General features: G+C 37.6%; 1 protein-coding gene across 4 annotated transcripts in view; it reads right to left on the bottom strand.

The window, feature by feature from the left end:
* Nucleotides 1-10,736, bottom strand: part of CSNK1G3 (casein kinase 1 gamma 3) — a 72,369-nt gene extending 61,633 nt beyond the window's left edge. The window contains exons 1-2 of one of the 4 annotated variants that reach the window (XM_006764383.2): nucleotides 10,645-10,736; nucleotides 5,952-6,377 (exon numbers count right to left, since the gene is read on the bottom strand). In XM_006764383.2, coding sequence (XP_006764446.1) covers nucleotides 5,952-6,129 — 178 coding nt within the window. In that variant the 5' untranslated portion in view covers nucleotides 6,130-6,377; nucleotides 10,645-10,736. Of the gene's footprint in view, nucleotides 1-5,951; nucleotides 6,378-6,890; nucleotides 6,923-10,644 lie in introns of those variants that run through there. The other 3 variants (XM_015564377.1, XM_006764386.2, XM_015564379.1) reach the window with 3 other exon arrangements.
* Nucleotides 10,737-24,012: the final 13,276 nt, after the last annotated feature.

The raw sequence follows: 24,012 nt of genomic DNA on the forward strand, positions 1-24,012 counted from the left end.
AGGGTTGGATTCCAAGGGTCCCAGGTTCGATTCCGGTCAAGGGCATGTACCTGGGTTGCGGGCACATCCCCAGTAGGGAGTGTGCAGGAGGCAGCTGATGGATGTTTCTCTCTCATTGAAGTTTTTCTCTCTTTCACTCTCCTTTCCTCTCTCTCTAAAAATATCAATAAAGGGGTAAGAGTCAACCGAAGGACTTGTATGCATGCATATAAGCATAACCAATGGACACAAGACACTGTGGGGTATGGGAGGCCAGGGGAAGGTCAAGGAGAGAAAAAAAAGGAGACATATATAATACTCTTTGTAATACTTTAAGCAATAAAACAACATTTAAAAAGTAAATAATAAATAAAATGGCTGACCAGCTAGAGATTACATTCAGCCTCTCTTTCACCTTGTGTGGCCAAGTGATAAAGTTCTGGATATGAGGTTTATCACTCCCCACTACCAAGAATAAATGTGTGCTCTCCTGGTCCTTTTTCTTCTTCATGCCTGTTGCGAGGTGGCAACAACTGGAGCAATCACAATTCCACAGATATGAAGCCATATTTTGAGGCAGAAGTACCCAGACAGCCCTGGGTGCTCTCCCTCTGGTTTGTGTTATGTGAAAGAAAAAGAAACTATTTTGCTTAACACCATTTTGATATAGCATCATAGTCTAGTCCTTATTATTACATTTTTTCAGATAAGTTTTATAATACACTTCAGTTAAGAGCAATAGAAAAATCAATAAACATAAAAATGATGAACCTGAATGTTTATTTGATATATAATATTAGAGGACCGGTGCATGGATTCGTGCACTGGTGGGGTCCCTCGGCCTGGCCTGTGTCCTCTCGCAATCCGGGACCCCTCAGGGGATGTCAGAGGCCCAGTGCACAGATTCCGCCCAATCCCCGCAGGCCAGGCCGAGGGACCTCACTGGTGCACAAATCCATGCACCGGGCTCTAATTTGCATATAAGATCTGTGGTTAATCTCTTCCCACCCTCCCCTCTCCCTGCTTCCCCCTGAGATTCATTAGTCTGTTCCATGTTTCCATGCCTGTGTGTTCAGCGTCTGCCCCGATGGTCAGTGCACGTCATAGCTCATGGTCAAACAGTCAAATGGTCGCTTAGGCTTTTATATATATAGCTATATAGATATAGATATAGATATGGATATAGATATAGATATAGAATAGATATAGAGACAGAAATATAGAAATATATAGATATAGATAGATAATTTTCAACAGTTCTTAAATATGAACAACACAATAAGTTATGAGATATATGCCTAAGTGACCGTCCGACCGGTAGCTATAACACACAGTGGCTACCACAGAGCAGACACTCAACGCAGGAGCTGCCAAGCTGCAGTGACTTGGCAGCTGTAGTTCTCAGGTGATGACGCACCCGGAACCAGAGAGGAGGGAGCCCAATTCTGGGGTGCGTCACCCAAGAACCACCCTCTCACAATCTGGGATCCCTCAGGGGATGTCAATGAACCAGTTTCAGCCCGAAAACCGCAGGCCAGGCCAAGGGACCCCACTAGTGCATGAATCGGTGCACCAGGTCTCTAGTATAGAAATAAGAGAAAAAACAAACAAAAAAAAAGAAGTTATGAAAACTCCAGTGGCATACTTAACTATATCAAAGGTTATAATACAGACAGTCCTCGGGGTATGTTGGACTCGATGTACGTTTCGTGGTTACTTCACCATCTTCCATTTATTTATATAAAAAAAAAATTCCATCATTTTGACGTATGTACATGTGCTTTATGTTTATTATTTATTTACTACAAGGTCAGGAATTGTTATCTTTCTTTTAAATTTTTTTACTGTTTCACTTCATTTCTGCTGTGTATGTGCTCCATGTGAGTGACGTAGGTGCTTCCTACCAGTCTCTATGTGGTCTCCACTTTATGTCCTTAGTTACAAAGGTTCTCTCCAGCTAGTCTTCAGTTGATTTTCCAGATGGTATTTCTATATTTTAATTCCAGTTTGGGAGAGTGTCAGTGTAGCTTCCACTTAATCCACCACAATTGTGGAAAAAACTAATGTGTTTTTTTAAAAAGCACTTTATAAACCGGCCCCTGCCAGTGCTTCTCATTGGTCAGAATGTCAGCCAGCTCACCAAAGGGTCGTGGGTTCAATTCCAATAAAGGGCATGTACCTAGCTTGCAGATTCGAATCCCCAAGACAACCAATCAATTTGTCTCACACTGATATTTTTCTCTCTGTCTCTTTCCTCTCCCCCACCCAAAGAAAAATCAATAGAAAAATACCCCCAGGTGAAGATTAACAAAACAAAACTAAACTAGCTTTTAACATTAGCATGTTATTCCAGGTATAGAAAGAATTATACTAACAATAATTTTTTCTGTACCAAGAACTCATTTGGGGCCTTCAAATATGGAATAAAATGTTCCTTTATTTAATAGTTGTTCAAGGGTCAACTGAATATTATAAATATACATAAAACACAGGTACATATAAAGATACAGATAATATATTTAAATAAACATATACAAATTTTCAATAAACATCCACAGGAAGAATAGATTCAGATAAAAAAATAGATAAGTAGATAATAGATGAATGGATAGATGGATGAATTAATAAATCATCTTATTCCTCTGCCTGCTTATAGACTGCAAAAGAAAGGGGTACTTAACTTTTTCATTTTATAGCATATGTAGATTCAGTATGTGATACATATAGTTTCTCATATTGCCCTGGTTAAAATGGTTCACTAGATATTTTTTGTGTATATGTATACACACACACATATACATACACATATATACAGACTACAGATATGTATATACATGTACTTATTTAGAAATAAATTCTATGAAACTAGTTTTGAATAAAAATGGCCAAGGTGCTATAGTATTATAGTCATATTCACAATAAATAGATATAATATAAATAAATATATATAACATACATCTGTATAGCTAATTTATATAAGTTTAAATATACATATAACATGCTAAAATTTTAATTTTTAAAAAGAACAAATATTTTGAAATCGCCTTTTAAAGGAGCAGAATCACTGCTTTCCTAAAATATGCAGGCAAAATGCTGGTCCCTTCATATTGTCATCTAAATTTAATCTTCACAATAACCTAGAAAGTGGAAATAATCCCATTTTTAAGTTAAGGAATTTGATGCCCCAAATGGTAAAATGACTTATGTGTTCCATAATGGTAAGGACAATTTTTATATTTTTCCAGTGTATTATCAGTGCCTTAACATGTCTCATACACGATAAACATGCAATGAATTTTGAATGGATGGATGATGATGCTCAAAGGTAGACAAGTAAATAAACTTTTTCTAAGTCCAAAGTCAGAAACAGTTTAAGAACTTCAAAATATCTAATTCAATATCCTTTTAAAAAAAGTCAAACATGCACCCTTTAAAACATTTGAGTACCTACTAAAATGCAAGAGTCCACCAGTCACATCATATTACAGGTATGTCATTACCTTTTACTAGCTTGCCTAATTTAAGATTTAAAGTACATTAACAACAAAACACACTAATAAAATGAAAAAGTAAGTATGAATTAGGGTATTTTACAAGATGAAAAGGAAAAGTAGTTGAGAAACACACAACTGAACTTATTTCTAACAAGTAGGGTTGGATCTAAAAAAATTTATGAACAAGTTTTTGTTGTTTTTCCTAAAATTTCCACTATTTGTGGTCCATTGACCAGAGCCCTCAAGGAACCTCAATACTGACTCCCATATAACCATGTTGCCCTCCTCCTTGTTACTCTTGTTTAGTAAACACAGCCACATCTCCAATATGAGTTAAAAACCTATGTTTTGGTCCTGAGTTTGTCCTGAAATTGCTGTGTTACATCTGGCAGGTAAACTTCCCTGACTTTCAATTTCCTTAAATGTACATAGGAAATTTAAATATACCAATGTTTCTCAAACATGCCTGATTATAAGAATAATAGAGGCCCAGAGCACAAAAATTTGTGCACTCGAGGGGGGGGGGGCGGTCCCTCAGTCTGGCCTGTGCCCTCTGGCAGTCTGGGACCCTTCGGGGGATGTCCACCTGCTGGCTTAGGCCCGCTCCCTGGGGGAATTGGGCCTAAGCTGGCAGTCAGACATTCCTCTGGCAGCCCAGGAGCCCTCAGGGGGTGTCCACTTGCCAGCGAGGAGTAGGCCTAAGCTGCAGTCGGACATCCTTAGCACTGCTGAGGAGGCGGGAGGGGCTCCCACCACAAATCGCTGTGCTGGCAGCCGTCAGCCTGGCTTGTGGCTGAGCAGACCTCCCCCTGTGGGAGTGCACTGCTCACCAGAGGGCAGCTCCTGCATTGAGCGTCTGCCCCCTGGTGGTCAGTGTGTGTATAGTGACCAATGATTCCCAGTTGCTCTGCTGTTAGGGTCAATTTGCATATTACCCTTTTATTATATAGGATAGAGGCCTGGTGCATGGATGGGGGCCGGCTGGTTTGCCCTGAAGGGTGTCCCGGATCAGGGTGGGAGTCCTGCTGGGGTGCCTGCCCAGCCTGGGTGAGGGACTGAGGGCCGTTTTCAGGCTGGCCACACCCACTTTAGAGAGGGGAGTCCTGATGGGGGCCTGGCCAGCCTGGGTGAGTGGCTGATGGCGGTTTTCAGGCTGGCCACAGACCCTTCAGGGTGGAGGGTCCTGCTGGGGTCCCTGGCCAATCTGGGTGAGGGGCTGATGGCTGTTTGTAGGCTGGCCAAGCTTCCCAGCCACCCAAGCTCCCAGTGGAGGCTGGCTGGAAGCAGGTATCTGGGATTTATTTAGCTTCTATAATTGAAACTTTGTTGCCTTTTTCGGAGGCCACAGCTGGCCAGAGCAGGTGGGAAGCTTGGCTTCCTCAACACCGGGGCAAGCAAGCCTCCTGCTTGCTCCAGCTCAGTGACTGCCGGTCGCCATCTTGGTTAGGTTACTTTGCATATATTCACTCTGATTGGCTGGTGGGCGTGGCTTGGGCATAGCAAAGTTATGGTCAATTAGCATCTTTGTCTTTTAATTAGTGTAGATAGAGGCCTGGTGCACAGGTGAAGGCCAGCTGGTTTTCCCTGAAGGGTGTCCCGGATCAGGGTGGGGGTCCCGCTGGGGTGCCTGGTCAGCCTGGGTGAGGAGCTGAGGTCCGTTTTCAGGCTAGCCAGCCCCTTCAGGGTGGGGGCCCTACTGGGGTGCCTGGCCAGCCTGGATGAGGGGATGATGGCCCAGGGTGGCCACAACCACGGGCTGGAAGCAGGTATCTGGGGTTTATTCATTGTCTATAATTGAAACTTTGTAGCCTTGAGCGGAGCTCAGGGCCAGCCAGGGCAGGCGGGAAGCTTGGCTTCCTCCATCTCCAGGGCAACAACCCAAGCCTCCTCCTCGCTCCATTGCCATGGCCACCGCCATCTTTGTGATGGTGTGAGGGAGTGACAGTTAATTTGCATATTACTCTTTTATTAGATAGGATACTGAAAACAGTGTTTTGTGTCCCCCACCCTAAGCCCCACCCTAGATATACTTGGGGGAATGAAAGTGAATAAATTACCATGTAAATTTTACTGATTTTTATAGTCTCTATATATTACCTTGACTTTAAGCCATACATATCCTCCCAAAGTGATCAGTTACTAAATGTTTTCAAATCTGAAAAAGTAACCTAAATATCACTCCTAAGGAATACACTGAAACGGCTTTCCTGGCACCTATTTCAGCCTGCTGGGACTTTATCATTTACTTCCTTTTCTTCTCATATGTTGAATGGCAAATCTTAAGTAAATAAATATTCATACATTAGGGAATTCCTTACAAATAAATATTCAAGTACATAAAAAATTTACAATATTCATATTCTTTAAAATTATTGCAATAAATTAAACAATTAAATAACTAAATCATTTTCATTAGAAAGTGTCTTTCATTTTTTAAAAAATGCTTGCAACAGAAAGGAATAAACAAAAGTGTCTTACCTAATCGTAATTCTCCAAAATTGCCACATCCAATTTTTTTTCCAACTCTAAAGTTAGGTCCAACCATTAAAACTCCAGAGGAGGAAGACCCAGGTCCTCGAGTGTTATGTCCCGACCGACCACTAGGTCGTGCCATTCTATCATCTGATTTGTCCTTGTCTTTCTTTTTATTATCCATATCAAGTTTGCGGTACTCCACTTTGAATTCTTTAATCAAGACAAGCACACTGAAGTAGGGTATGGTGAGAATAGGTACATCACTAGGTAACTGTACCAGGCAGGTAATGTTAACATTCAAATTTCAGTAGGTAGTCAATTAACTGGTGCGTGTTCATCCCATTCGTAAGATGTTTCTCAGTTGTCTTTTCAGCAAAACATGTCTTCAAAATTTTCTTTTCAATGATGTGCACTGATCTTGATAGAGAACTAAAATAATTAGAAAAGAAAATTAGTCAACTTATAGAATTAAAAAATATATGTTTGGGAAGTTAACACAAGTTCAAGCAATGCATTATTGCTATTTACTGATGTCCACTATAAACCAAACCACAGTTGACTCTTAAATTAACCATTATTCTTTATTTCTATAAAGGATATACAGAGAGTTCACAAAAACAAAACAAAGGAATTAGGGATTCAGTTACTTCTTAAAATTAAAAAAGTAACAAGAATGTATTGAGTATTTCATAAGCCAATAGACATTCACTAACCTAGACTTTCCAACTTAAAATCACTTCAATTAAATAAAAAAACACTATAAAAATTCCAATAAGTTACTATAAGATTTCCAATTTAAAAGCAGAAAAAGAGAATACTTTGCAAATTGGTGAAAGGTCTGAATAAAAATATCTTTCACATGTTCAGACACTTAATTTCCAAAGTCTTCATCAAATACACATTCTCACTTGATCTTCATTTATCCAAATATTTATTACCCACCAGGTGTACAAGGAAATGGTATGCAGAATTGATAATACAAAGATCACTCTTGCTACCTATCAAGAAAAAGAATTAATTCTTATGTAACATCTGAACTAGGCCTTAAAAAAATAAGTATAATTTGGCAAGGTTAAGAATTGTTGGCAGTCATCAACCTAATGAGGTAGAGAAGGAAGGTTTTTAATTTTCTAATATACTGATGAAAACACTAAAGCTCAAAGAAAAATTTCAAAGGTTTTGGGGACTTCTGCCCTATTCATGTTTTCTAGGAATTTCACCCATCAACCATATCTCGATTCTGCAGTAAATTTGCAAGCTTAAATGTGCCTATTTTTGCTTGAACCATTTGATTCCTATTATTTGAAATTAAAGACACTTCGACTTCAATAGATACTCACTAACATAGAAACTAGGATCAATAGCAAGGCCTTTTTATTCCTATCTATTCCTATTTTGTTATATAATGCAATTGTAACAAGGGTTTAAACAAAAAATATTTTCTGATTTTTAGCAACCCCCACCCAGATATGCAATCAGTCCTAACATCCAATCTATTTATTAAAAAAAAAAATTATTATATTTACCATACTCTATTTTGCAGGTGAAACTGTAAGCATCTGTTTGGTATATATAAAACAGAACTGAGTTTTACATATATATACTGTTTATTTTGTTTTCTGCTATAATGGAGTAACTGGATACTGAACTTCCCTTCCTGCTATAACTATAAAACTGGGCAAAAACATATGAAGCACTTGCTTTCAAGCATTGGATACTAGGCAGGGAAGACTGTTCTTTGAAAAAAGAGAAATAGGAAAGGTGGGTCTCACCTTCGCCCAAGCTCTCTGTCTAAGGCAGTGGTTCTCAACCTTCCTAATGCCATGACCCTTTAATACAGTTCCTCATGTTGTGGTGACCCCCAATTTGATTGTTACAAATTGAACATAATTAAAGCATAGTGATTAATCACAAAAACAATATGTAATTATATATGTTTTTCCGATGGTCTTAGGCGACCCCTGTCAAAGGGTCGTTCGACCCCCAAAGGGGTCGCGACCCACAGGTTGAGAACCGCTGGTCTAAGGACAATTATCTGACTACAGCCCAGGTGAAGCTCAGGCAGCAAACAGTGATCACAGATCAGTGTTTGGGGATGTTGAAGTAAGTGGAATTTGTAGGACATGATGCTGAAGATGAGGCAGTTGTGCAGTTTCGGGGCTAGGGAATGGTAAGGCAGACGGCTAGGCTACATATGTGAGGAGTAATATTCTGACATACCTAGCAGGCAATGGCTACTAAAGGGACAAATGAATAACAGACACTAACGGCTGCACAGTGCTGGAAGACCTTAAAGTTCCTGTCTAGTCACGAAGGAACCTCATTAATATCCCAGGAATTCAGATGAGACACCACAAAGACCAGGTCTTAAGAGTAAAGACCATAACCCAGAGGAGCGATTTTCACCCTTTTTATCTCATGGCACACATAAACTTAATTACTAAAATTCTGCGGCACACCAAAAAATATGTTTTTTGCCGATCTGACAAAAAAAAGGGTATAATTTTGATTTTCATTCACACCAGATGGCTACTGTTGTGTTGGCTATTATCATTTTTTTATTTGACAATCTAAGGGAAAAGAGGTCAGTGCCCCTGACTAAACAGTCAAGTATTAAATGTTTTAAAAATTCTTGTGCACACTGGCTGAAAATTGCTGACCTAGAGAAAAAACTACTATAGACTGTTCCAACTGAAGCCTAAAAGCAAGCCTAGACAAGAATAGCTCCAATTAAATTAACTGCATTCAGAACATAATTCAACATACTTTTTTAAAATGTTGTTTTCCTTTTTATTGAACTTAATGTAGTTCTATTAGTTAAGAAAATTATATAGGTTTCTGGTACACAATTCCACAACACATCATCTGTACACTGTATTGTGTGTTCACCACCCCAAGTCAAGTCTCCTTCCATCTGATTCATCCCCTTCTATACATTCCTCTTCCTCCACCTCCCTCTATTTCCTTCCACCCCCTCCCCCTGCCCCCAGCAATCACCACACTGTTATTTGTGCCCAAGAGTTTTTCCTTTTTTTCCTTTTTTTCTGAATTCCTCCACCCCACAACCCAACCCCACAACCCACCCCATCCCTCAGAGTTGTCAGCATGCTATCTATGAGTCTGTCTTTATTTTGCTTGTTAGTTCATTTTGTGCATCAGAATCAGAACATATTTCAACATACTTGAAAAGACAAAAAATCAAGACTCTAAACCATGTTGAATTCATAATGTCCACATACAGTTGAAAAGTACCAGACATGCAAATAAGCAGTGAGTAGTACCCACAACTGGGAAACAAAGAAAACAGATTCCAAGATGACTCTGATACTAAAATTAGAAAACAGGATTTTAAAACTATTAAACAGTTGTTAAAGTCATATTAAATTGAAAAAAATGGAATGGGGCAGAACTCATTAGGATATTATCTATGAGTGAAGAAGAATAATCAAAGTATATACAGTTGTCCCTTGAAGAACATGAGTGGTTGGGGTTGCCAAATATCTCTGAATAACTACAGTCAGCCCTCCACCAGTGCAGAGAAATTGAACTACAAGGGTCAATTGAAAAAAAATCCACCTGCATTATTCAAGGGGTCAACTGTACTAATTAGTGAGAAATGAAGCTGTTTCCTACTTCACTCCATCTAGTTCACCACATTCAGGAAACTGTCCATAAACTTTAATAAAAGATTTTTCGTTTTTTAAATATTTTTAACAAATTATATTTTTATTAAAATATTTTCTTAAGAATCTCAAATAATGCTAATACTTTCCTTATGATAGTACCTTCAAATAATATTAGAATTGCCTAGACCTGGAGAGCATTATGCTGAGCAAAATAAGCCAGGCAGAGAAAGATAAGTATCACATGATCTTATGCGACTCAAATGTGGAATCTAATGAAAAAAATAAACTAATTATCAAAAATAGACGCAGTGTCACAGAAGCATGAAAAGACTGTTGAACCTCAGAGGGAAGGCAGGGTAAGGTGGGTGGGAAGAGATCAACTAGTGAACTTGTATGCATATATGCATAACCCACGGACACAGACAATGGGGTGGTGAGGGCCTCGGGGAGGGGACAGCAGGCTGGAAGAGGTCAATGGAGGAAAAAGGAGGACCTATGTAATAGTTTCAACAATAAAGATTTTAAAAAACAACAACACAGAATTGCCTTCAAGTTTGTCTACAGCCATGGTCAGCAAACTCCAGCCAAACTTCAGGCTAAATCCAGCCTGTTGCCTATTTTGTACAAGCTGCAAACTAAGAATGGTCTTTACATTTTTATATGGTTGGGGAAATAAAAGGATTATAACATTTTGCGACACATGAAAATTATATAAAATTCAAAATTTTAGTGTTCATAGATAAATATTTATGAAGATGAATCCATGCTAATTTGTTTATGTACTGTAATGGCTGCATTATGCTATAAGAGAACAGTTGAGTAGTTGCGAGAGATCCTATGTGGCACTCATCATTTCACACTGCTGCCCAGCATACCACAAACTGCAGTGACTATCATGCTTTTAAATGGAGTGATTATGTATTTCAAATTAGATGGCAAAGTGCTGTGTTTATTATATAATGACACTACACTAAAAAAATACAATATACTTGGACTCAAAAGTATTAGTATTCTATTGCTGCATAACAAATTATCAAAAACTTAGCAGCAATACACATTTATTAGCTCACAGTTTCCATGGATCAGAAGTCTGGATATGGCTCAGCTGAATCATTTGCTTGAGTTTTCACAGGCTTCATTCATGATATCAGCTAGGCTAGGCTGCATTCTCATCTGGGGACTAAAGTTGGAAAGAATCCTCTTGCATGTTCCTTCAGATTGTGGGCAAAATTCATAACCTTGCAGTGTAAGACTGAGGGGCTCAGCTTTTTGCTAGCTCTCCAGATGGAAGCCACCCTCAGGTCCTACAGGGTACCTACAGTTGCTAGCAGCTGCCTACAGGTCCTTGCCACAAGGGTTTCTCTGACATGGACACTTACTTCTTCAAGCCCCCAAGAAGAAACTCTGGCTCCAATCTGCTAAGAGTAACTCTTATATAAGGTAACATAACCTTCCCTCATACCTAAGTCCCAATCTTTGAACCCTTCTCCCAGATCTTGGGATCTCTGCTATCCAGACCTCTTTAATGTTGCCTGTCTAATACTAGAAAGAGCACAGAATTAGAAAAAAAGGAGTCTTGGAATCCCAAATAGTTATAAAACTTTAGACAAGGTTTAATCTGTCTAATCTTATTTTAGTGGTTGTAAAACAGGAGGATTAGACCAGGAGATTTCTAAAGATGTTCTTATATTATGCACAGTATGATAATTACTTATAGTATCTAATGACAAGGGCTCTTATTTTATGTAACTGTGATCTTTGAACCTAGCACACTGCTGGGCACTTAGGTCAGTCAACAGCTATTGTAGATTCATAAATGAGTTATTTCCATCTCTAAACATTTCTAGGCTTCAGCTGCATGATTTCTATCTAAAACCCTCCCGGTTACATATCATCAGACCCCATAACAGGCTCTTCATTCACCTGAAGCACATCACCAAACCCCACATATGCCAACCAAAGTGCTACAAGCGTTCCTAAGTCACTTTCTGAATGAGATGGCACTTCCTTGCCTGAATTATTCTTCTAATACTGTCTGTATTTCTGCCTTCTGTATTGATTCATCCTAATGCCAAAGAAAACCCAGTTCTAAAAACTAGATATTCTTTTAGCTATAGCTGAAACCAGTAACCTCAGAGTCACAAATCCAAATGCAAAGCAGATAACATAAATGAATGAAACAAGCAAAGTGTAAGACAATAAGGAATATTGGACCCTAGCCGGTTTTGCTCAGTGGATAGAGCTACGGCCTGCAGACCAAAGGGTCCCAGGTTCTATTCTGGTCAAGGGCACATGCCCAGGTTGTGGGCTCTATCCCCAATGGGGGTGGGAGGGATGGGGGGCAGGCGTACAGGAAGCAGCCAATCAATGATTCTCTCATATCATTGATGTTTCTATCACTCTCTCCCTCTCCCTTAATCTCTAAAATCAATAAAAATATATTTTTAAGAATTAAAAAGGAATATTGGAAGCTATGGCAAGCTGAAAAGCAATTACCCCATTTTAAAAGGGGCAGACACTACTCAGCCGTAAACAACTGTTACCATTCAAGAATACTAGATATTCTAATTTTTCAATAAAATCCAGTAACCTAGATTTTTTATTTAAATTCTCTTCAGTTGCCTTTTGCTGAGCACTTACTCTGCTAAGTACTTAAACAGATTAGCTCATCAATTCTCACAATCATAAGATACTATTACAATACCTAATTTTACCAATAAAAATCCTGAAACTTAGAGAAATTACACTACTTGACCAGCATCATAAAATTAGGAAGTGCTGTAAAAAGAATATAACTACAAAGAATCGTATTCCTGAGGTCATATTCTTATCCACTTTTCCTCTATTATTTTTCTTGCTAATTCTGTGACCTCCCAAAGTCTGGTCTGTGCTTGTCTATCTAGATCTGCAGTGTAGGTTAGCTCCTCCTTGCCAGCCTATACTGTAAGTATATACAACACCTCAATGCTGCCAGCCTATACTATAAGTGTATACAACACCTCAATGCTGCCTAATTTGAACCAACCTGAGGGTGGAGTGGGGGAACTCACCAGTCAATAACCCCCATTCATGTACCCAGGTTTCAAGACATGTATGGACAGAAAGACTATAAATAGAAACAGCAAAAAAAGGCAAATCATTAATCTACAAAATTGCAAGGTGTTCTTACTATGATATACTCTTCTGTGGCAATATTCGATTTTTATCAGTAACTTGGTATATCTATTATCAATAGGAGACTTAGAGGGAAATAAGAAATATTAACAAACTGTAGGAAGATGGAAGAAAAGAAGCATGTACTGACAGATAAAACAATGAAGGAAATTAATGCCCAAACTAAGTGCCAGAGAAGACCACAGCTGAGTAAGCCAGACAGAAGTCCAGAAAGGCTTCCTAAAGGAAATAGGTGAAATGGTAAGCAGCAGTGAAAAGTGGAAGGGAAGCTATGTAAAAGAAAAAAACAAAAACAAATCTCTAAATAAACCAAAGGAAGTTCCAAAGGGAAATGGGGAGGAGGGGAAGAGTGGGGAAAGAGAATATATTAGCATCAGAAAGTAAAACCTGTTCCGATCTGGCATTTTGAAAAACTCCTTGCTTAAAGACTGGTTCCCTGAGTGCTCACCCTATGAACTGACTGGTCAATAAGCACCATCATGTACACAGGGCTCCAAGAGATTAATAAAAAAAAAAAAAAAGATAGCAAGAAAATCAAAACCACTTACCCAGAAATATTAACCTAACCCATCAGTCACAAACATGAATTGACAATCAAGAATCCATTCACAAACATGAACTGACAATCAAGAATCACTAGATGAGTGAAAAAATCTAATAATGACAGAAAAATAACCAAAAAAAGTAAAAAAAAAATCTGAAGGAAGCAGGTCATTTAAAAAACAGAAGAGAACAAAAATGAAAACCATTAGATCTTCAGAGGCTTTGCAGAAGAACAATCATAAATACATAGGCTAAAAAAGATAATGCCTTAAATGATAATCAAAAATAAAGTGGGACAACAATCCTAATACGTAAAGTAAAAATACAAGAAACAAAAAAATAAAGGAAAAAAGACAGAAAGAAGACATTCAATACCTCCAACTTTCTACTAATAATAGAAATTAATAGAAAGGATAAAAAAAATTTAGGTAAAGAAATTTTCCTGAGCTAGAGAAAAAGGGGCCCAGAGAGTGCTAATCAGGAAAGAAGAGTAACACAAAAATACTACTTAATTCTACTACAAATCCTAATAGTGAAAGAATGGTTAATTGATTTTCAGCTTTTAGAATCCTTATTACACCCCACAAATGCAAGATATATGTGATCGAAGAGAATATAATTTTTTTCAACCTTGACAGTGTTAAAATAACACTACAATTGACAGACACTCAGCTGATAAGGGGGAATAGAAGAGGTAGAAGGAAGAATAGGAAGGGATAAGAATATCTGTACCTTACAAAGTGCAAAGAGATAACATAAAATCTGCTAGAATGAAAAATAGAGATGTAAGAACATTATTTAAAGTGTCAAAACTAAACAATAGATGAAGTGAACACAACTACCCAAACATTTAAAGACTGAAGGGGAAGTGGGAGTGAGTTAAAATCTCAGTACTCTTAGGTATAGAATTAAAATATAATGCATCTGCAAACAAAGAAAATTTTACTTCTCCCTTTCCAATTTGGATAGCTTTTATTTCTTTTTCTTGCCTAACTGAACTGGCTAGAACTCCAGTACTGTGATGAAAGTGGTCAGAGTGGGAATCCTTGTCTTATTCCTGGTTTTAGAGGAAAAGCTTTCAATTTTTGCCATTGAGTATGATGTTAGCTGTGAGCTTGTCATAGATAGCCTTTATTTTGTTGAGATACATTCCTTCCATAGTTAATATGTTGAGAGTTTTATCATGAAAAGATGTTTTTATCTTTTAAAAAATACAAAGACTGGAGATATGAGAGAAGAGGCTATTACTTATATATATTTCAGTATTATTTTAATATTTTACTTTATATAGGCATTAACTTAATAAGATTACTAATTTTATTAACAAACTAATTTTTATCCTAAAATAAATTTAAATAAGCACGTTCAAGCCTTGGTAAGAATATTTCAAATGATTAAAAAGTAAAATAAGTGACTCTACAAATCACAGTTTTTGTTTTGGTTTGCTTTGTTTTGCTTTGCATTGCTATACTTTGCTTTGCTTTGCTTGGAATGAAAATAAAGAGTCACCAATATTGGAGACAGTTGTGGAGTTCTTAAGCTGAAATCCATCGAGCTCCTGAGCATTTTTCTTAAGAGAAAATCCAACTCCTACTGGGTAGCTCAGGTAGCTCAGTTGGTTAGAGCATCTTAAATTGTGGGTTCAATCACTGTTCAGGGCATATACAAGAATCAACCAATGGATGCATAAATAAGTGGAACAACAAATGGATGTTTCTGTTCTCTCTCTCTCTCTCTCTCTCCCCCCCCCCATCCCATCTCTTTTTAAAGATTAATAAACTACAAAAAAAAGGTTAAGAGAAAATCCATAGCTTTCAACCAATTACCAAAATATGACCCTAAAAAAGTTAAGAACTACTGAAATGCATATTGTTATTTTATTATCTCACTGAATTACTTTGAAACAATCTAAGTACACGATCTATTCTAAAAATTAAATAATATCTGTACTTTACTTAAAAGCCAACAATGTTATAGAAAAGTATTTCTGGCAGCTTAGAATAGGCGTGCGCTTGCACACACACACACACACACACACACACTACAAAAGGACTGAGAAATCAGAAAGTAAAATGTTAGAAATAAACTATGTAATACTAACTTACAAAATGCAGTTCAATACCTATACTTAATAAATTTATTTTTCTGCTTTCTAATAGTCAAGCAAAAAAACAGCCAGAAATATAAGTAGATACAAGATTTAGTGTCTATTAAAATACCAGTTGCTAAAAAGCTCACAAATAATACTAGTATTTATTGTATTATACTTACAGTTGCATTCAATAGAAATTACAAATTTTTCAGAAGCTTTAAATTCAAAACTTAAAAAAAAAGAAAGTGACAAAATACAGCTTTAAAACTTAAAAATCAGGCATCCATAGAAATAAAAACTATTGAGAGAAGAAAGCTTCATAGAAATATGCCAGGCTTATAATTTCTTACAACACAAAAAAATTACTTGTATGGCTTAAAGAAACCTGACTTTTACAAAACATACTACAAGTTAACCGAAATTTTAGGCCTTCTACAATAAAAAAAAAAAAAAAGAATGGCAATGCATTTAGTTAATGTGCATAAAGCTACATGAACATGCAAAAATAAATGTTAACAAAACATTTATAAATTGTTTGATTCAATAATTATTCTCAGTATATTGACTTACTCGAGTATATATTAGACTAAATTTATCAAATAGATGCATTTTCAAATTGTCCTCGAGAATAGATGAATATAAATAATTAATTGCTTTGCTTTCATAAACAATTACAATTTTGCTGTAGTAACATCCACTAATAAAGATAAAAATGAGCTGCTAAATACAAAAAACATTAGACATAATCTAATTATATGAGTAGAAATGTAGGCCGCTGGCATACTTCTAATTTGATGATCACTAATGAATCTTCAAAACATACAATCACATTTTCTAATCTGCATGGCCCAATAATTTAGGATATTACAGAGCCAAATGACCTCCTTTAGGTTGCAGCTACATCAAACAGAATAAGTAGTGTGAGAACATACCAGTATAGTATGTTCTGCCTCTGGTAAAACCACCCAGAGCTAGCTAAAGTTTTCAAGTAAACTCTAATGAGCTAGTTCTACCTAGCTTCTAAACTGTTTCTGCAATAAATATAGAATTGTCCTATGTACCTGTAACATTTAGTAAAAGTTTCTGTAGATATCTTTTCATATTCAGCATGTTATTCAATGTTCTTTAAAATACAAAATTATAAGGACTGAACATTTTAAAAATTAATTTCTTCACGTTATTTGTCAAAGCATTGATTTCTCACTGCTTTACTGTAAATGAAAAAAATCCGTATTTACTATATAAAATGACCCATTCACTGTTTCAAATGCCTTATTCAGTCTTTATAAAAATTACAATACATGTCCCCAGGATTCTTCTAAATCTAAGTAAGTAAGGATATTTGTGATGTGAGGGCTAGCTGTTACATCATATGCTTCTATTAGCAGCAAGTGTCCCAGATACTGGTTTCTGGCATGAGCTCAACTGTGGTTGTCTTGGAAAAGATTAAACACTTATTTGTAAAAGCTAAATCATTAACTGTAATGTCAAAAATGGAGATCGACATATAGAAGCAGAGAGGTAGGCTCGACTTTCTCCGTAAGAGCCAAACATAGCGCCCAAAAGCCAGCTAACCCCAAAGAGCCGAGCCAAGGCAAGCCCAGAAGGGTCAAGCCGAGCCCTAAGAGCTGAAGCTAATAAAAAAAGGGGGGGTGAATCTTTAGTGGGTTGTTAAACCAATTTAATAGGTTCTAAGCAGCAGTTTTTTTTTTCAGAAATAATTTCAAATACAAAAGAAAATGGAGTGCACATATGTAATACGAATACTTGTGTTTAATGAAATTTCTTTGTTTTGTTTTTTATATGAATAGATATGTATCACTGGGTCACAAGGTAAAATAAATTTCTATAGGTTGTGGCGAATTTATTTCCATGAGTTGTAGTCTAAGTTTGGAAGCAACTTAACAAAAAAGTATCAAAACATACTATATTATAATCGGTTATAAATAAATCAAATTTTAAATGAGAATTATTAAAATATAAGTTTTCTTAATATACATAAATATTACTGAAAGTCTAATTAAATAAATTTTCTAATTATCCAGGTCTGACGGTTCTTCAGTAATTAGGATGATTATTTCATAGGTCTTCAAAATGTCTTTAATGCCTCATCTTTTCAATTTCACAGGTGAATTTATATTCCCATTGGCATACCCCTTATCATAGCTAATGAGTCTCAATAGTTGAAAGAACGCTTATCCAGCCAGGTAAGCCTTTATTATAACATATACACCCAAAAAATCATGGATCACCCTCACCTCCTATCCCTTTAAGCATGATGGGAATCAAAAATCAAGTAGAGGTCATACTAAATTTATATTACTGAAATATTCACCATCTCAATCACTATCTATAAATATAAACTTGATTACAAGCCCCAATCACAGGAATGCTATTAAATTTTAAAATCCAAGCCACAAAGGAAAGTAATGTTCTTTTGCGGGGCACTTACTTTCATTCAACAAATACTGAGTATTTATTTACCTTGTACCAGACACAGTCTAAGGTGCTGGGAATAGAGCAATAAACTTGTCCCAGAAAAAGTCTCACCAACCCTCTTAATGACTATCTACTTCCATGAATGCCAACTTCCTACAGCATATTTTAATATCAATTTTTAAAAAAGGATATTCTTCTGTCCTTAGCAAAACTAAAAATAGTTGATGCATTGTAGTTAGGTTCCATAAAGTTATTGCAAACACTGAAACAGCCAACACTGAGCCATTGCTCCTAGGAAAAATACAGGCTTAGGGTCCTGCAAGCCTCTAGTCACATTTTCATAAGCTAATCAATACATAACCTTGTTTTAATGTGTGTTTCTGTTTAAAGATACCTTATTTTTGCTGAGTCATTAACATTGAACTCACATCCAACAGCACTATAACCAATACCTGTACTAAGCTCATCTAACACATGTTATAAAGCACATCATAGCCTCTTTGAACTTAGGAACTCTAACCAGTATTTCAGCACTATGCTTGTGGGCCATTATAAAAAGCAAAATAACCCCCAAAAAGCACTAAATAAGCCCCCAAAGTAAAACAATAAGGTAGAACTTCATCACCTTGTTCAACTTTACCTGGAAATGTGCACATGAAGTAACTCAAATTTTTTGCTATTCTGTGTATGCACATCTCTATGAATGACTGAGAAAGCGTCCGGAACATAAATTTTAGCAAGTAGAAAGTATGTAAATATGGAATTTGGAAGTAATGAAGATCAATTCTATTAAGGGGAATTTTCTCTTAAAAGTATTCCATCTAATAAGAAATTATAGAATTCAAAGAAAATCATTATACAACTCCTAATGAATTAATGGAACAAGGCAAGGATCCTCAATTGCTGCTAACATCACAAAAACAGAGGCAAACTTTGATCTTCCTGATGGTAGAAAAAAAAATTGAAACTAAATCTGATCAAATATCTACATCTCGCTACCAATTTGTAACAAAGTTAGGGGACAATGTTTTAACTCTTTAACTTTAAAATAGCCCATATGTTAATCTGATGTCCTCAAGGTCCTAAAGCATATTTTATTCAATTCTGTCCCCCCATTACCTATTATAATCCATAGTACACAACAGACATTGGTTAAAAGTTTGCTGAATCAATGAGCAAATGAATGAACAAATGAACTACCTCTTGTAAGTTTAGGAAAGTTTATTTACATGATCATCCCTTTTTCAAATAGAGGAAAGACAAAGGTATGGGCAGGCAGCCAATTCATAGCTCTAAGAGATGCTACTATAAGAATTGGAGCAATAGAAATAGACATTTTTCAAAAGAGGACATTCAGAAAGCCAAGAGACATATGAAAACATGCTCAAAGCCACTAATCAGCCAAGAGATGCAAATCAAAACGACAATGAGGTACCTTCTCATACCTGTCAGAATGGCTATCATCAACAAATCAACAAACGACAAGTGCTAGAGAGGATGTGGAGAAAAAGGAACACTCGTGCACTGCTGGTGGGAATGCAGACTGGTGCAGCCACTATGGAAGACAGTATGGAGTTTCCTCAAAAAGCTACTGAAACAAGCACAATTTACAATAGCGAAGATTTGGAAATAACCTGAGTGCCCATCAGCAGATGAGTGGATTAAAACATTGTGGTACATCTACACAATGGAATTACTATGCTGTGTAAAAAAGAAGGAATTCTTACCATTTCCAACAGCATGGATGGAACTGGAGAGCATTATGCTAAGTGAAATAAGCCAGTCAATGAAAGAAAAATACCACATGATCTCACTCATTTATGGATAATTAAGACCATTATAAACTGATGAACAAAAATAGATACAGAGACAGAGCAGCGTCTAACAGACTGTCCAACTACAGCAGGAAGGTCGGGGAGGGTTTGGGGGGAAGAGGGGAAAGAGATTACAAAAGAAAAAAGAATTGGAATAACACCTCACAAGTCAAAGGCATTTATTCCATAACTAGTAGCCCGGTGCACAAAAATTTGTGCACTCGGGGGTGAGGGTGAGTGAAAATCTATTTAAGCAGATTTGATGTAGATATTTTCAAAGATGGAAGAATTGTCCCTGTCAACTATTTTAGTTGATTTATATCTTCAGTAATTGTCATCATTGCAAAGTTTTCAGTCCCCATATGGATTGCTGGATATAATAGGTCATGCCCTGTCCCTGTCCTTTGTAGCCTTTGTTACCTTAAGGACTCTAGTTTTCAATTTATATGTTTAAATACCATCCTTACCGGCTTAAAAATGTAAGCTTTTAACACTGCTCTCCCTGTTCCGTATCCTTCTGATGAAAAGTGGATTTGGGTTGCAGCACAGGAGAGAAATTCAGGAGAATACTGAAGTAATGACTGCAGTAGGAGAAGAGGGAACTTATTTCCCTGGCCACAGGCGCTGGCACCCTAGACCACAGGGCTGGGTGGCTGCAGCTTGGGACCTTGGGCGGGTGGCTTGTCCGTCTCCTGGGCTGCAGCCAGCCACAGGGGCGGGCGCCTGGACCAAGGGTGGGCAGCTTCTTCTTCTGGAGGCTTCTTCTTCTTCTGTGCTTCCAGGGGGGGCAGTCAGTTATGTTGCATCATTTTTACTCCCAATATGCTGTATAGAGAAGGAGTCAGGATGCTGTCTTCCCATGGATAGTACTCAGTAACAAACCAATTCCATTTAGAGTTGGGCAATGCCCCTACCCACCCTTCAAATCCCTTCCACCATGCATTTGTTTCCCTTTTTGTTAGTTGGATTGTTCTGCTGCTCCTTCTCCTCACCCCACCACCCTTGGATCATAATGTAAAATTCTTTTACCATGTCAAGAAATTATTAAAAATGCAGGTATTTTGAAAAAATAAAATACAGGTAAAAGTACTTCTCCGAACACAGCCGCCTCTTCCCTGCCCCGCCTGGCTTCTCCAATCACCGATCACCTGCCTGCCCGGTTTCTCCGATCACCAGCCGGGGGGGTTGGGGGGGGCAGGGAGGGCAAAGGCAGCCCCGGTTCTCCGATCACGGGCCAGGGGGCAGGGCAAAGGCAAACTCTAAGGCCACCTTTGCCCTGCCACCCAGCTCTTGCCTGCCACCTGGGTTTCCCATCACCATCAGCGGCAGGCGGCTTCTTCCACATCCTTCTCCTTTCGCCTCCCAGCATTGCGCCTACATATGCAAATTAACCATCTTTGTTGGCAGTTAATCTCCATCTTTGTTGGCAGTCAATTTGCATATTGCCCTGATTAGCCAATGTGAAGCATAGCGAAGGTACGGTCAATTACCATGTTTGTCTATTATTAGACAGGATTTCAATTCTCCAAAACATAGCTATGAACCAGAAGAAAAGAATTTACTAAAGAAGGACAAAAAGTATATATTCTGTTCACTAAACAAAAAGAGCCCCTAATCCCCACTTTAATTTTGAAATAACTCTAATAAGTTTATACTAGAAATCAAACTTAAAATGGAAAAATTGAGGTCAATATTAAAAATGACAGAACAAGGAAGACAAACAATCTTATATACCTCAATAAATTCAGACATCTATGCAGAACAGTGCTTTATCACTGTTGTTCAGAATGAGAGCCCTGCATCAGCAAGAAAAGACCAGAATGTGCTGGTCTTTTCAGAGAAAATAATACGAACTTATGAAGTTTACCAGTTAAAAAAAATATTTCAGTATAAATTCAATCTTCTAATTTATCTGGTAGGCCATTCCCTGATAATGCCAGATTAAATGAGAAAGTATCTCAGAAGTCAATACTGTTTCACACATGGTTCTTATTTTAAAAAGTTACATTTTTCCCTCTTAACTACAGTGCTAATTTCCTAATTTAAAAATAAATAATTACAAGTAATAGCGTAGTGTATGCAAAGGTCACAAATGTAAAAGATTCACTGAAGGTTATTAACATTTGGGAATTATACATATAACGTTAATATTGTCAAAGCTCATCATAAAAGGACTAAATAGTATAACTGAGAGTAAATCATAAGTAACCAAGATGCCTTCTACAAATATTCTAAAATGAAACATGAAACAAGAAGTGACAGAAATAAGTTGAAAGTACAACCATTTCTCCAGAGGAAGGATTTCCTTCTGCCCAGTATAAACCAAGAGAATCCTTTCCCAAATTAAGTGCTGTAGCTTGAAGACAGAGACACAGAATTTATCCAAAGGCACCTTAATCCCCAAAATTAGCACCAGGGTTAAAGGACTAGTCTGTGTTTTTTTATATATAGCAATTAAATTAGGGCTGCATTACCCAAGCAAGAAAGAATACTTTCAAAGCATTCTGAAGTCTGCATACCCTGTAAAGTGATGCTCCCCTAAATCACCACCTCCATCTAACAGACCTCCAGCAGTAAAAGCATCATGCTCAGAATTGATGTTACTGTCATGATATTCTGGTGTGCAATCAAACTAACAACCTAATTACTAAAAAGTCATTCCATATAGCCAATTTAAATTTTAGGAATGGCTTATTACTGGAACCCTTCAGCACTGCTGGTGGAAGTGCAAAATGGCACAGCTGCTTTGGAAAATAGTTTAGCAGTTTCTTATAAAGTTAAACATACACCTGCCATATGACCCGATAATTCCAATACTCGATATGAACACTTAGATTCAACAAACAAATAACAAAACAAAAAAATTTTGTTTTCTGACAGCTTTATTCAAAATCACCAAAAACTGGGAAAAAGCTTCAAACTGGATAAACATGCTGAGGTACATACATATACCAGAATACTACTCAGCAGAAAACACACACACACACACACACACACACACACACACACACACACACACACACCTGATATACACTACAGCATGAATGAATCTCAAACGCATTCTGCAAAGTGGAATAAGCTAGATTCAAAAGGCTACATACCACACGATTTAAGTTATATGCTATTCTGGCAAGGGCAAAATTACAGGACAAAGAACAGATCAGTGATTGCTAAGGACTGGGAGTAGGAGAAGGGGTTGACCTCAAAGGAGCAGCATGGGGAAATATTTTGGAGTGATGGACTTGCTTGTATCTTGATTGCAGAGGGAGTAATTTTTAGTATGTGAAAATTTTTAAGGATAAAACTTTAAGTTCATAAACTATCAACTTCTACATTAAAAAAAAACTTTCTATAATTATATCTTTTCTAGAGGCTCACTGCACAAAGAGATTCATGCAATAGGCCTTCCTTCCCTTGGCTGCTGGCACCAGTTTTCCTCCTGTACCCAGGACCCAGGCCTTCGCTCCGAACACAGCAGAGAAGGCAAGCCTCAAGGTTTCTCCAGCGGAGAAGCCAAGCCTCTTCAGTCTTCAGTCGTCTTCAATCTTTGATCTGCACCAGCATATGCTAATTAACCGCCATCTTTGTTGGGTTAATTTACATATTCATCCTGATTGGCTGGTGGGTATAGCAGACTGACACCAATTTGATGTTTATCTTTTATTGGTGTAGATTTTTAAGCCTAGGTAACTATGTCAGCTGCTTATGTTCATTATTTTATTTAAATTAGCACCTATTTATTTGTTTGAAATTTAGCTCATACAACTGTGATGATGCAAACTAAACTGGTTTAGGTGAGATGGTGCTCAGAGGAATTTAATCAAGATTGCTCCGTGTCAAAGTTTTCCCTGATAAAAAATGATTAATCCATGCATTCAGCAAACAAGTAATCAGTAGTGACCTATTATGTGCCAATCACAGGAAATATAAATGGCAAAGAAGACAATCACAATCCCTGATATCACATAGCCTAAACAATAATATAAAGTGTGACTAGAGGCCCAGTGCACGAAATTCATGCACAGGTAGAGTCACTAGACCTGACCAACAATCAGGGCCAATATGTGGGGCAACTGGCGGGGTGATTGGGGGGTCCCTGCCGGCACCCGCCTTCGCTGGCCTGGAACCTGCAGGCAGGGGGCAGCTCCTGAGTTGAGCATCTGGCCCCTGGTGATCAGTACATGTCATAGCAACCGGTCTTTCCACCATTCAGTCAATTTGCATATTAGGCTTTTATTATACTAGAGGCCCGGTGCCAAAAATTTGTGCACTCGGGGGGGGGGGGCGTCCCTCAGCCCAGCCTGTTCCCTCCCAGTCCAGGACTCTTTGGGGGAGGTCCACCTGTCGACTTAGGCCCCCTCCCCAGAGGGGCAGGC

This window comes from Myotis davidii, unplaced genomic scaffold (assembly GCF_000327345.1).
Source record: "Myotis davidii unplaced genomic scaffold, ASM32734v1 scaffold159, whole genome shotgun sequence".
Lineage (NCBI taxonomy): Eukaryota > Metazoa > Chordata > Mammalia > Chiroptera > Vespertilionidae > Myotis > Myotis davidii.